Raw genomic sequence first — 14,793 nt, 5'->3', positions numbered from 1 at the left:
CAAGGAACATAAAATAAATTATATATGAGAATCTGAATCCAGCAAGTTCTTCAAATGTTATTAAAAAAGTAAAGAAAATCATAAGCAGATTTATGCATTCTCCAATAAGGTCTTCAAATGTAATTAAAAAAGTACAGAAAAATCATAACCAGATTTATGCATTCGATATGTCTCTAGAACTGATACCTTTGCAGTTTGCATCATCAGATGCTCTCTTTAGAAATTTACTTACTGTGCCACTCTTCCTTTAGAAGGCATCTATGATTAGCTGATGATCATGTGCTTGAGCACCTTTGCCTTTTTCCTAAGAAACATCTCAAAACCTTTGTCATAATCATCTCCCTTGAACCCTTTTATTACTACACTATTTAGGCTTTGTTCCACGCAATCCAAACCTTCTTGTTGTTCCCAGTAATTGCAATCCAATATTTCATCCCTTCTATTGGAAGCATCATCCTCTATGTAGTAGTCACGAGTGTCAATCTGCATTTGTTTTCAATAAAATGATAGAATATTTCAGTATCCACGTGATTACTCTTTTTTTATTTTAGTTTTTGGTAAAATAACTAGATTTGATTGTACTATTTTTTTTTGGGAAAGGACACCACAGATCTTTTAAGACTCTTCAGTTCAGGTCTCCATAAACTTTTCCACATGGATTACTCCTCAGAAGAACGAAAGTTTTATTTTAATCATCCTCAGAAGATTTGACTGTAATAGTGGAGATCATATGTGGATCTTTTATTTTGATACTGACACCTTCTCTTTATATTTATATATTGGTTATTAAGTTTTTCAAAAAATGCTATTAGCAACCAATTAGTGAAGTTTCAAATGGAGTACTGCCAATGTCAATGCAAGAGGGCATAGATTAGTGCGACAGCAGTATGGATTTACACCCACATTGCAATTTGGGTCATTAAAGATTCCAATTCAGGTACAGATGTGAAAGAGCTTAGGTTTGTAAGTTAGAGAATATACTAACCGAGATTACTTGTAATTCCTCCAAGAACGAGGAGCTTTTAAGCAGGCTTGAAAAGAACGTGACGGTTCTATTGTCGCTCAAGTCCACTTGAATTAACAGCTTCTTTAGCTTGGAAAAATTCAAAATCTCCATGCAACCTACATCCAACCACTTCAATCCAAAGAGGAAAATAAGTTTATCTATGACTTGATTTTATCTAATCACGATCAGTAATACAAATAGATCATTAATTTGAATGAAGTTTATCTACCATAGCTGTACGACCACCAAGTTGAAGATCCGTAACATGTGCTGTGCCACTTAAAACATCTCTTAACCTTTGAACTTCTACTTTGCGAATATATCGATTATTCATAAGTTCACTAGAGTAACAGCATACTGTCTCAAGCTCCGGGGCATGAACATCAACTTCGCAAAGAAAATTTGAATCCTCCAGTGTCAAGCTTTTGAGACGGGGTGTGTCAATGTGAATGTTCTTACCGCTAAAAGCAGTAAGGTGGCTGATCTTCAAGTCCTTCAGGAAGCGTGAAATGATGTGCAGAGATGACTCCAGAGGCTCACACCAATTTATGGTCAAGCTCTCTAATGATGTGCATTGAGAAAGTAGATGTTGGATTGCAACATCTTCAATGCCGGTATCTTGCAAGATGAGGGTCCTCAAGTTCTTACATCCCATAAACATGTTAGGAGCAAGTCTAAAGACACCACCAATCAATTCTAAAGTCTTTATGGTAGGGCAATTTAAAATAATTGAAAACAACTCATGGTCTGTATCATCCCACTGTATTATAAATTCCCCTATTTGCTTGTCTATCAAGCCATGGATCCAACTGTAGACGACGTCCGAGCTAATCTCCGGACTCCAAATGTCTAAAGTGCAACTCTGAATTGGCCCGTAGTGAGACGCAATAATATTATCAATGAATGACACCCATTTGTTAATTGCTTCCTCATCTTCATCAAATTGATGTAGTGCTAGTATAACCGATTGATTGATGTCTAGAAAGGGCATGGACTTCCACATGTTCTTCCATTTCTTAGATAAACTGGAGGTTCTTACTGCTTCTTCGAGTGGCAAAAGAGAAAGGATCGAGGACAACAGAGGCTCATCTAGGCTCATGAGATCTTTTTCAACTCCAGCGGCCTTCATTCTCTCTTTCCCTTGTTTTTTTCCCTTCACCTGTAGTGGACACATTAGATGAACACTTTGATACATCCATACCAGTCATAGAAATTATAATTAGCCAAAGCAATTCATGTAGTCCCATGAATCAAAACATTAAAAGTGCAAGTTTGGAAACCATGAAAAATTAAATGGAACATTGTGGGCCACTCGCGAAATAAGAGCTGAGAGCCACTTGAAAGGGCATGAGAGGATAGAGCATGGAGTGCATGAAATATCCCTAAAAACAGGGAAAAGAAATGACATACATTATGCAATAAGAACCTTAAGGTCGTAAAGTAGAATCCCAGACACGAACAAAAAAGTTACAATTAATATCAAGACGCATGGTGGCTGATTTTCCATGATGGTTTACATGATCAACAGTGCCTTTTTATATTGATTGGATCAGCAACTTCAAATTGAAACTTGAACAGTTGCTACAGAAAACAAGGTTGGACTTCATAGCCAGACCTAAGAAGCACTCTGATCCTATTCAAGCAAGAGCTAGATGTAGGTATTTTATGAACAGGAAGCCCATGAGGGTATCCTGGAAACAGAATGGAAAGTGGTAAGGGAAAGGTTTGAGAAAATTAGAGAAATCGTAGTGTTTTGTAGTTGCAATGAGAGGGAAGGAAAGAGACAAAATTGAGGGAGTTGGGGTTCGAGTGGGAGAGGGAGAGATGGTTAGACATGAGGGAGAGATAGTGTACTATCTATTTTAAATTAGACAAGTGTTATTGAACTAAAATTACGAGAGATAGATGATTCAAAAAGTCATGCATTAGTTACCATAAATAACTGGTAAGGACCCAATGCACAGAGAGACCAAAAAAGTAAATGATGTTAATTGTTTCCTCATCTAGACATGTTTGCCCATGTAGTTGCAGTGGTTACCAAATATTGAAGAACATGTATATTATCACCATTGGGTTGTTATTCCATATAATTTAGAAGAAATAGCATATTCAGGCTATGTTGGAATTTCACAGTGTTTATATAACTAAAGCAAATTTTTAAATCAACGCAATTTTATGCTAATATTTCTTCTCAATTGCATGAGGATGTCGTTTTATACTATTCTATTTCAATTTCCAATTGTCAAAGGACTAATTCCATATGATTAGTACGTTATACTACCAAGCATGATAAAGACAATGTTCCTGTCTTAGTAGAGAGATGTAAGGGACTAATTTCCTTTCAAAAATTCTGAGGTCCCATGTCCTGAAAATTTGGTAGGTTTTTTAGAAAATAGAAGCAACTAAAGACTCTTAGGGCCTCTATGGATGCCAAAAAAGTTGGTCTTTATTTAGATTTCTTGTACTTCGTTGATCTAATTATCTGGTATCCTATCCACTTTCTTATCATATAATTATAATAAGGATTTCTTAGGTTGGAAAATGTTGAATTATAATCTGAACTATCCATTCAAAATCCACTGAAAATTTATTTCTTCTCAATTTAATGTTGGTCATCCGGTAAGAGTAGAATATTAGATATTTTGACAATAACCAATGCCAATCTTTCAGGTAAATCACAGATATTAATTCTGTAATTACAGTCTTGGATTTAAATAAATCATGAAAGTAGAATGAATCAATAGAACAACTAGAAAAAGGGACAGCAACAAAATAAAGGGAAATGATTTTAGCACTCCGCACTTTTGAAACATAGTGAAAGCTTCTTGTCTTTTAGTGCTTAAAAGGCTGTCAAAAGGTTACTCGCAAAAGCTCTGACAACACCAATAAAAAACTAAAAGACAAGAAGCTGTCGCTACATATCGAAAGAGTGGTGCTAAAATCATTTCTGTAGAATAAAATATCAAAAAATACTAAAAATGTTGGTGGGTATGTGGTGAAGATAGAATTCTGTAGAGTTGTTTCAAGGCACGTAATCGCTTTCCTTAAGACAAATTTCACCCCCACCAGTTGTGTGCAAAGGGGATTCGTGAATTGCCTCCAAGATACAATGAAGCCTTGTAGGAAGATCCTACCAATGTTTGATGACGTTTTGCATAAGCGGAATCAAACCCAAAATGCCTTTTTAAGAACTTCAAGCCTTAGAGAAATCACTAAAACTGTTTCTACAGAAAACAGTATTTAGTGCACTGATTTATGAAATGTCAACTTCAAAAAATAAGAGAGTAGGAGATTGCAAGAGAGATAAAGATCCAGCACTAACTGTCTTCGAAAAGACAGATTTTTGATCTTTTTATAGATCAATTGATGTCTTTTCATTGAGAGAAACATCCCTTCAAGACATCCCTTGGATTGGTTTGAATAATGACCGTTTGATCGCAACTCTTTGCGATTGAAACATTTTAGATCATCCACAAAGTGTCCCTTGTGTTTAAAAATCATCAATGATTGTTGGGAAGCAAAAGGACACGAAATGGTTTGAAAACGGAGGTGAAAAATCATATGTCTATTTCGCCCCAACGGATAGATTTTCGAACAGCAGCGGTCGACCGGGCTACCGTTGTCGCCCGCCGATAGGCTTCTGGACTTTTTATTTTTTTCGCTCCAAAGAACCGTGGTTGACCGGCCATACCTTTCTGGAAATTGTTTACATTTCTAGTAACCAATCCGCGGTCGACCGAGAACGACCGGTCCTGTTTGAAATTTGATTTTCTATTTTAAAAATAACTCATGAAAATTCATTTAATTTTCCAATATCGTTTTGAAAATCTCTAACAAAAAATATATTAAACAGTGTTTACAACTTTCTTGTGCTTAACTTTTACCATCCCAGTCTCTCCTATAATACTTTAATCAATCTAAAAATTGAATATAAAAAGATCAGCATGATGCAATATGAAAAAATAGAAAAAAAAAACCTACACAACAATCTTCTATGTTGAGTTAGGCTTTTCTCTTGTTCGATCTTTGTGAAAGGTGGTCCAAAAAAATTATGGTTTTAGGGTTTCACACAAGAAAGGAGAGGGGTCTCGACATTTCATTCACAAGGGGAAACATGAAAGGGGCAAAAAATCCACACATAAAGGAAACGTAGCGATTTTGTTGCTTAGTATTTTGCCTTTTTGGAAAGGGATCGATTGTGGAAAAAGGGATGACGAACAAATTATTATCTGCACAGCTTTCCTATGCTTAACTTTACCATCCCAGTCTCTCCTATAACACTTTAATCAATCTAAAAATTAAATATAAAAAGATCAGTGTGATGCAACATGAAAAGATTGGGAAAAAATGCCTGCAAAACAATCTTCTATTTTTGGAAAAAAAAGAAAACGATGGTTTTAGGGTTTCATGCAAGAAAGGAGAGAGGTCATGAACATTTCATTCGCAACGGGAAACATGAAAGGGGCAAAAAATCCTCATATAAAGGAAACGCAACGATTTTGTTGCTGAGTATTTTGCCTTTTTGGAAAGGGATCAATTGCGGAAAAGAGACGGCAAACAAATTATTATCTGCACAGCTTTCCTGTGCTTAGTTTTTTACCATCCCAGTCTCTCCTATAATACTTTAATCAATCTAAAAAAAGAATATAAAAAGATAAGAGTGATGCAACAGGAAAAAAAATACCTTCACAACAATCTTTTATGTAGAGTTAGGTTTTTCACTTGTTCGATCTTTGTGAAAGACGGTCCAAAAGAAAAATAAAAAAAATAAAACGATGGTTTTAGGGTTTCACGCTAGAAAGGAGAGGGGTCTGGACATTTCATTCGCAAGGAGAAACATGAAAGGGGCAAGAAATTTGCATAGAAAGGAAACGCAAAGATTTTGTTGCTAAGTATTTTGCCTTCTTGGAAAGGAATCGATTCCGGAAAAAGTGACGGCAAATCAATTATTATATGCACAGCTTTCCTGTGCTTAGCTTTTACCATCCCGGTCTCTCCTATAACACTTTAATCCATCTAATAATTGAATATAAAAAGATCAGTGTCATGCAATATGGAAATACAGGAAAAATACCTACACATCAATCTTCTATGTAGAGTTAGGCTATTCTCTTGTCCGATCTTTGTGAAAGACAGTCCAAAAGAAACAAAGAAAAAAAAAACGATGGCTTTAGGGTTTCAGACGAGAAAGGAGATGGGTCTCGACATTTCATTTTAAGGGGGAAAATGAAAGGGGCAAAAATCCGCATATAAAAGAAGCGTAACGATTTTGTTGCCAAGTATTTTGCCTTTTTGGAAAGGTATCTATTGCGAAAAAAGGGACGGCAGTCTGCACAGCTTTCCTTGCTTAGCTTTTACCATCCCAGTCTCTCCTATAACACTTTAACAATCTAAAGTTGAATATAAAAAGATTAGCATGATGCCACAAGAAAAAACAGGGAAAAAAAATACCTGGACAACAATCTTCTATGTAGAGTTAGGCTTTTCTCTTGTACGATCCTGTGAAACACGCCCAAAAGAAAAAAGGAAAAAAAAGAAAAAAAAAAGATGGTTTTAGGGTTTCATGCAAGAAAGGAGAGGAGTCTGGACATTTTATTCGCAAGGGGAAACATGAAAGGGGCGAAAAATCCGCATATAAAGAAAATGTAGCGATTTTTTCGCTGAGTATTTTGCCTTTTTGGAAAGGAATTGATTGCGAAAAAGGGACCCACAAACGATTTATTAGATTAATTACAAAATACAGGAAAATCTGGGTGTTACACTATGGCAGGGGAGACCGTCCACGTGACATGGTAAAAAGCGACGCTTGTTACTATCAAGGTTTTAAATTTCGGTTTCGGCTATAATTTCGGGATTCACCGAAATTTTAGCCGAAATCCCAAAATTTCAATCGAAATTCGGTAGATAAAATCGAAACGACGGATTTTTCTCCCGAAATTTTGGGTGAAATTACTGAAATTTCGATAATTTCGGTTGAAATTCCGTAAAGGAATAAAATAATGATATATTATTGAAATTTCAACCAAAATTTGGTACGTTTCGGAAATTTCGGTTTCGGAACGTCTCGGTTTTGGTGTTGACTGAAATCCGAAATTTCGGTTGAAGTTTAAAACCTTGATTACTATTATAATGGGTTTTGTGTCACACGCTCTTTAGTGGGCACAATTATGCCTATAAGTATAGCCCTAAGTGTTGTGCTTGAATACTAGGATTCACCAACTGAAGACCTAATTACACAAATACTACTCTATTTTTTTATATATCCCATTGGGATTATTTTAAAATTTTACTCATTATAAGTGTACATGTATTATATATCAAAACTTTATGTATGTATCCACAAATCGTTGCCATGGTCATTCGCTTTTGATGGTCTAGATTTACATGCATATATAGAATGTTGTACCCCATTGTTACAGTGAAATGTTATCCCACTCCTATATTTTGCTCCGAGTGCAAAAATGAAAAGTTTTACCCGTGGCCAGGTTGGATACTGAGAGATTTTAGGGACATATGTTGCCCCGAAGTATTCTACTTTTTTTTTTTTTGGTAGGTAAGCTGGGGTTAGGCGGACCCCGACCAGATATATTAATAGTAAATAAGAAGGTTACAATCTTTCATAAATAGTTCCCAACGCATCGGAAACAATTACAACATTTAGAGAAGGGGACCTAAAATTAGGAAGGATTGAAACACCCTTTAAGAAGAATTCTACTTGCCACCGGTTTTAAAGGATAATAAATAGAATAGTTCTGAAGTTGTTTTTCACTTTTTTGTATCTATTTTTATAAGAGGGCTGCTAAACTCACAGGCGAGCTTTCATATTTGAGATGAAAGGGCGCTCACATCAAAGTGCATTAATAGCAGATAAAAGTGAAAGAGTAATGAATGCAAGTGAAAGAGTAATAAATGCACTGTGGGAGCACCCTTTAAGCTCAAATCAGCAAGGGCGCCTGTGAGTAGGGCTGCAACTCGGGTCGGGCGGGTTGGGTTTTGAAGAACCCAACCCTACCTGAGAAATATCTCGGGTCGGGTTTTTTTAGGTTGACGTATTTTTTTGAGGAAAACTCTTGTTTGGCAAGGCAACTCAACTCATTGAAGTAGAAAAACTCAAGCATGGCAAACTCTTTAGTGCATTAACTAATAACTAGTCCAAAGAGAATAAATTGATGCATTACCAAATGAAAATGATTATACTCATGTGAGATAAACGACAAACTATTTAGTGCATTAATTATTTAGTTGAAACTTGAAACCCTAGAGCTAAAAGGGGGAAATGAACAGAAGATGGTAAGAGTCCCTGTGATTGCGTGCGTGCGTGAGTTTTACTTTTAAGTATTAACTTTTAAAGTAACAAAGTCTTAGGAAAAAAAAATACATACTATAACTTAAGTAACTCGGGTCGGGCCCCTTCAAGCCCGGCTCGACCCAAGATTCATGCGGGCTTTTGGATCGTAGACCCGGCTCGACCCGAAATCCGAGAAACATGAACCCAACCCAAGCTATTTTCGGGTCGGGTCAATGCGGGTCGAGTAAAAACCGACCCAAGTTGCAGCCCTACCTGTGAGTTTAAATCCCTCAATATAAGCTAGATGGATGATTTATCGTCCATGTCAGTAAAATCCCCATTTAGCTATTTAATAATAGATATAATGGGATTTGCTAGGGACCATCGCAGAAGGCATTTTGCGGAACAATTGTTGCATGTGAGTACAGCCACCTTATTGAATTAAGGAAAAATTGTTAGAAAAATGCAAAGTTTTGGTTAAATTGTCAAGTAAGGGTAGAGTTGGAGAAATTGTAAAAGAGGGGCTGTCAGGTACGGTTAGACAGTGAATTTGACGAAAATACCCCTCTTTAGTTTTTTACTTTTAACACATTATTTTTCACCGTTTTCTCACTTCTACCATTCTCTCTTCCCAAACGAGCTTTTCATCTCGCCGGAGAAACAAACTCTCTCTCTGTCGACCTCGTACGTCCCTCCCGAAGCACGTTCTACTCGCCGGAAGCACGACCCACTCGGCGGAAACCATCCCCTCTCGCTGAAAATCAGTTTCCTCCACTATACGAAGGTAATTTTGAAACATTTCATCTATTGTTTTGTTTATTTTGCATTTTTTTCTTGAGGGGTTGGATCTCACACACTTCCAACAATGTATGTTGCTCTCTGAACCTCTTTTAAGTGCCTCTTTACTAGTGTGTGAAACGGATTTGCATTAATATGTATTTTTTAAGGCTTTGAAATGATTTGCAAGGGGTTTCATTTGGATGGTTTTCAAATTTTTAGGGTTTCAATGGGCTGGAACCATTAATTGTTAGAAACAAAATATTTTGATATAGGGTTTCTAGGTTTTCAATGGTTGGGCTTTGATTTTGGGTTTGAAAGGGTTTCATTTAGGGCTTTAAATGGTTTCAATGATCTCATTTAGGGTTTCAATGGGTTTGCATGGTTTAGGGTTTCATGTAGGGTTTTTCAATGCTTTAATTTAAGGTTTCAATGGTTTCAGTGGTTTGAATGGGTTAATTTAGGGTTTGGTTTTCAATGGTTTCAAAGGGTTTCATTTAGGGTTTCAATAGTTTTATTTAGGGTTTGAAACAATATTTTGGGATTGAAAGGGTTTCATGTAGGGTTTCATTATTTTCATTTAGGGTTTCAAAGTATTTCAATGGTTTAGGGTTAAATTTAGGGTTTATTTAGGATTTCAATAGTTATCAATGGTTTCAGTTAAGGTTTTAGTTGGGGTTTCAATTCTTTCATTTAGGGTTTCAATGGTTGCAATGGTTTAAGGGGTTTCAGTTAGGGTTTCAATGGTTTCAAAAGGTTTCATTTAGGTTTTCAATGGTTTCGGCATATTTCATGTTGGATTTCACTCTAGTTCATAGGGTTTCATTTAAGGTTTGAAAAGGTTTCAATGGTTTATGGTTGCATTTATGGTTTCATTTAGTGTTTCATATAGGGTTTTAATGGATTTAATGGTTTGAAGGATTCATTTATGGTTTCAATGGTTGCATTGGTTTGTTAGGGTATGAAAGGGTTTCATTCAGGGCTTAGAAAGTTGGATCCATGGAACCACATATTAGAAAGTTGGAAGCAGTATTCGATGGATCCTCTATCTAGTAATATTGGTTCCAACTGTCTAATTTAAGGTTCCCTGGATCCTCTAATCAGTAATCTGTTCCAACAGTCTAATATGTGGTTCCAACTGTCGAAATTGTTGTTCCAAAGGGTTTCATTTTACTTGGTATTTCAGCATTTTTCATTTTCGGTGTGAAAGGGTTTCATTCAATGCTTTGAAGGCTTTCACTTGGGGTTTCAATGGTTTTGAGTGGTTTCAATGGTATGAATGGATCCTCTCTGCAGTAAATACTAATTCCAATTTTATAATATGTGATTCCAAATGTTGTATTAGTGGTTCTGAGGATCCTGTAACAGTGGTTTGAAGTGATTCGGAGTCTGTAAAGAGTGGTTTTGTTTGAAGTCTGTAAATGTTTTTAAATTCAAGTATCTATATAGTGTTCCATGTGTCTAATAGTAATTAAATGTGGTTTGAAGTGTGTTATACTGTATCGTAGTTTTGTGAATGGAATAATAGTGTGTTTGAAGTTTCTTTTCGTTCAAGTATCTTGTCCTGGTTTCTGCAGATAAGAAGTGGAAGTGGTTCCCTTTTTCGTATTTGCAACCCCCTAAAAACCTAAGCTAAAACCCCATATAGAGATCATGCTGCGCACGAAGAACGCGAAGAAGACTGTCACTGTGCCCGAAGGCTCTTCCAGCCGCAAACGGAATGGGAAGGCTGTCCGTGAGCCCTCCCCTCCCACACCTCCCTCCGAGGAAGCCGAATATATGGGCGAAGGAGAGGAGGATGTCAAGGTCGGCTCCGTAAAGGCAGCATCCTCCGTCCGTCGTATAGAAAGGAAGGGCATATTGCGAGGTAGGAAAATCGTCTTTGAAGATCTTGCCGCATATGATGTTCGATCCCTTTTTGTGGCCTTTGGATGGGTCAATTTTCTCAGAGTACACTGCGATTCATACCCGACTCTTGTCAAACAATTCTATGCCAATTATAAAGTCGACGAAGATTATAAGTTCTTCCACTCCACAGTCAATAATAAAACCTTTCGCATGACCATGGAGAAATTTTGTGAAGTCGCCTCTCTTCCCACCACAGGCGACGAGATTTTCTTCTGGCCCGGTACCATGGATGACTTTGATCGTTATATGGTTGATCCTGTCACCGCTTATGGGGACCTTGGTTGCAGACCCCCACCTAATGACGGGTCAACCAACGTGTCCTACAATTCCCTTAGCCATAGGTGCAAAGTCCTACACAAGATTCTGACCAGCAATATCACGCCTCGCGGAGGCAATAGTGACATGGTCCAGCCTTTTGAGGCGTTTATTATGTATCGACTTCTAAAGGGCCAGCCCCTTCACCTTGGCTATATCATACTTAGCTTCATGGAGGACACGAGGACAAAGGCCTTGGCTGGTCTACCATTTGGGATGCTTCTGACACGTATCTTCCAACATGAGAAGCTGATCCAAGGTAGCGAAGAACGTGTTCGTCCTTCTAATCCAATGAATCGTACAACTATAAAGGCAATGCGACTTGATGAGCAGAGGCCCGCTCCACCACCTCGTCTGCAGGCTCAGCGTGTATCCGCAGAGGAGCTCGTTGCACATCGTCAGTACTTTGACGAGAAGTTTACTGCGCTTTCTCAGCTCCTTGTATCTCATCATGAGGACCATGTCGCAACACAGGAGGCTGTGAGCGTCGTACGCACCGAGGTGTCCACCCTCCGGCATGAGTATGGGACGTCATTCACCACCCTCACTGAGCAGGTTTCTTCACTCAGCGAGTTGGTCCGCCGCCTGCTGCCCCCAGATCATTAGGTTGTTGCTGCCGATGAGAGCTGTACATGATCCCTATGCAGTTATTTACTTTTTGATTTAGTGTTTCTAGCATGTATATGGATGGTATGTTATTATGGTTGTTATGAAGTGATATGTTATTATGGTTGATATTATGGATGGATGGATGGTATGTTATATTTGGGTTTGATATGTTATTATGGATGGATGGATGGATGATATGTTATTATGGTTGTTCTATTTCTCTGTCTTTGATGGATGGTATGTTTTCATGGTTGTTATGAACAGCAATGGTCCTACTAATCCAATGAATGGTACAACTCTAAAGTGAGTTGGGGATATCTGTCAGGCCTTTATGGATAATTTTGATTCTCTTTACCTATGCATGCGACTAACACTGTGTTTCAAGTGGTTGTCGCTGCTTTCTACAGATTGTGTTTAAGTTAAGGATAGAAAGGTTTCCATTTCCTTCGTTGTGGCTTCATCATGGTGATTAACTTCTCCATTTCCATTTGCATCTCCTTAAGTTTCTACCTCAACTGTTTCCTAATAGCTTTTTTTGCAGGCCAAATATGTCTTATCTAGATGCTGTCCTTCCCGCTTCCAGGAGTCCTTAAAAACGTTTCGGTTACATGATGCGCATAAGAATTTGATAAATGAGACCCCATTCAGAGATTTGCTACTACACAAGAACCTCAAGGATGTCCCTTTTCTGGTTAGTGATGTAGCCAAAATATTAGGCTTAACTATGAGAGGGGAGAGGGTGCAACTAGATTGGGATAGCATGACAAGGGTGGATGGTTGGAGGTTTGGGCTTCCAACAGCCACGTTCCAAGAGGTCGTAAATGTTATTCATGCGGAAATGGATTCAAATGAAGAAGAGTCGATAAAGTCGACAGTGAAACATGTGATCTTGTTATTCTACAGTACTGTCTTGTTCGCACAGAGGGATCACAGGGCATGTTCTTGCCTATTCCCTTATATTGATTTGGGGACTATAGGAGATGTTGCGTGGGCTTATCTCGTTCATGAATTCTTGGTCAGGTCCTTAAATTCACATGCTGCACTTGGTGGGAAGGGGCATATATTGGGTTGCTCTATCATTTTACAGGTAATTTTCCATTCATGCCTTATAGTTACTTGTTTCTAAATTATAGGAGTGCATAAATAATGTAGCGTGATTTCAGGTATGGCTATTTGAGCATACCACGTTCTGGGTACCTGATTACCCTGATGCTTATCCACGTCTATTTAAGTGGATCGGTGAGGATACCAAGAAGACGGAGCATAGAAAGTTGATTGACCGTGTTGGTGATGGGATGGTGAAAGCAACAGAGGTGAGAGATTACTGTTAATTGGTCGTTGTATGTATGTCTTGCGTGTTGTTTTCTTACATTCGTATTTCTAATAAAAAAATATGACATTTATTTCAGGTGCTTATGATGGTTGAAGCTATGGCGAGGGAGGAAGCCCTACTGCTCGCCCAGGTTCAGGACGACGTTGTTGGTATTGTAGAGGATTTAGTGGGGGATTCGATTGGGGCAATTGTACCTGCAGTGGGGGATGCGATGGAACCAATTGTGGCATGTAAGGGGAGAGAACGAAGAAGAAGAGGGATGAAAGTAAGAAAGGGACTTCTGAAAGAAGTAGAGGAATCTGCATCTCATAGTTCTTTGTTGGAGAGGATAGTGAAACTTGAACGTGAAGTGAGGGAGCTAAAAAGTCAGTTGAAAGGGACAGATTCATTGAAGAAGAAATGTGTACAGTTATCGGGTGAGGAGGAGAAGGTAGTGAAGGATAAAAAGAAATATGCTCGAACAAAGAAGAAGCAAACAAAGGAAGATGAACAAGTGGATAAAACATGACATATTGAAAAGAAAGTTGGGGACGTTGGGATAAGGAGTGATAAGGGACGTTGGGAGGGTGGATTAGTAGAAGATCCGAAGACGAAAATATTGTAAAGTTTGGGTATGATGTTGGGAAAGATGTGGTTGTTGATCCAATAGACCAGATCTATATTAATAGTCAAATTACAGAGGATGACCGGGAGGCTGCAGCTAATATAGTTGCTATCTTGCTTGACACTCCCGAAATGAAGAGTAAACAAAATACTCCACAAAATAAGAGACCTCTTGGGAGCATTAAAAACAATGTAAAGCAACGTCGAAGGGGAACAAGACCTAGTAGAGCAATGAGATCACCATATTACATAGGCCAGCGGAAATTCAAGGATGCTCTTGGCAAAGTCACCGGGCCTGCAGCGAGCAAGGTGGATGCATTGACAGCGCTACAACCTTGGTAAATTCCTTATAACTTAGGTTGTGTTGGAAAGCCCATTTCATTTTTTGGAACTCTATCTTGTCCGATTAAATTCATAGATAGGTTGTTTCAGTAGAATGATCTGAGCTAAGGTCCATAGAGGGAGATGACTTTTTACTGGATTTGTAGTGACAAAGTCATTGAAAGTGATGGGTACTACATGTGTAAAGAAGACTCGCTTCTACTAACCGATCATAGAGGGTGGTTATCATCTCCGGTAAGATTTTATGTTATTTGTTACATATGGTTCATTGAGTAACGTAAAGAGTGAGCGCACATTTCTTGTTAAGTTCATTCTCGTTGACCAATGGTCTGTTCTGCAGATCGTTAATGTATATACCGACTACTTGAACTTGCGGGATGAATGTTTGCGAAAAGAACAAAAGGGAGCAAGCATTTGCCTTACTACCCATCTAGCTGTGAGATTAAAGTGACTTACAAGTAATGATTTTTGTATTTGAAACTGCCGGCAATTCTAACATTTGTTTTCGTGGTTGCAGCAACTTATAATATCCGATAGATGTGAAAATCCCGAATCATGTTCCCGATTCGTAAAGCGTCTAGAGAATATCCCACTTAAAGAGCTAAGAAAAGT

The 14,793-nt window shown here is 38.1% G+C and overlaps 1 protein-coding gene and 1 non-coding gene across 2 annotated transcripts; both read right to left on the bottom strand.

Moving 5' to 3' along the window:
* Nucleotides 1–37: 37 nt before the first annotated feature.
* On the bottom strand, nucleotides 38–6,680 carry LOC143876453 (F-box/LRR-repeat protein At3g26922-like). The gene is made up of 4 exons (XM_077378148.1): nucleotides 6,458–6,680; nucleotides 1,236–2,165; nucleotides 986–1,135; nucleotides 38–483 (listed from the first exon to the last, which is right to left on the bottom strand). The coding sequence occupies exons 2-4, from the start codon at nucleotides 2,133–2,135 to the stop codon at nucleotides 265–267; spliced, it is 1,269 nt and encodes a 422-aa protein (XP_077234263.1). The 5' UTR covers nucleotides 2,136–2,165; nucleotides 6,458–6,680; the 3' UTR covers nucleotides 38–264.
* On the bottom strand, nucleotides 620–706 carry LOC143878033 (small nucleolar RNA Z159/U59). The gene has a single exon (XR_013250862.1). It is a non-coding gene; the product is annotated as a small nucleolar RNA Z159/U59 (small nucleolar RNA).
* Nucleotides 6,681–14,793: the final 8,113 nt, after the last annotated feature.

This window comes from Tasmannia lanceolata, unplaced genomic scaffold, assembly GCF_043159265.1.
Source record: "Tasmannia lanceolata isolate RefF3 unplaced genomic scaffold, GAP_Taslan_0.1 ptg000005l, whole genome shotgun sequence".
In the NCBI taxonomy this organism is placed as follows: domain Eukaryota; kingdom Viridiplantae; phylum Streptophyta; class Magnoliopsida; order Canellales; family Winteraceae; genus Tasmannia; species Tasmannia lanceolata.
This window is presented reverse-complemented; position numbering and strand designations above follow the sequence as displayed.

What these genes read in the sequence shown, in the direction of transcription:
- LOC143876453 (XM_077378148.1), bottom strand. Translation starts at nt 2,135, where the DNA reads ATGAAGGCCGCTGGAGTTGAAAAAGATCTCATGAGCCTAGATGAGCCT. An exon ending in TTGGTGGTCGTACAGCTATG is followed by an intron (nt 1,136 to 1,235) that starts GTAGATAAACTT and finishes TTTGGATTGAAG; the next exon opens with TGGTTGGATGTAGGTTGCAT. An exon ending in AGGAATTACAAGTAATCTCG is followed by an intron (nt 484 to 985) that starts GTTAGTATATTC and finishes AAACAAATGCAG; the next exon opens with ATTGACACTCGTGACTACTA.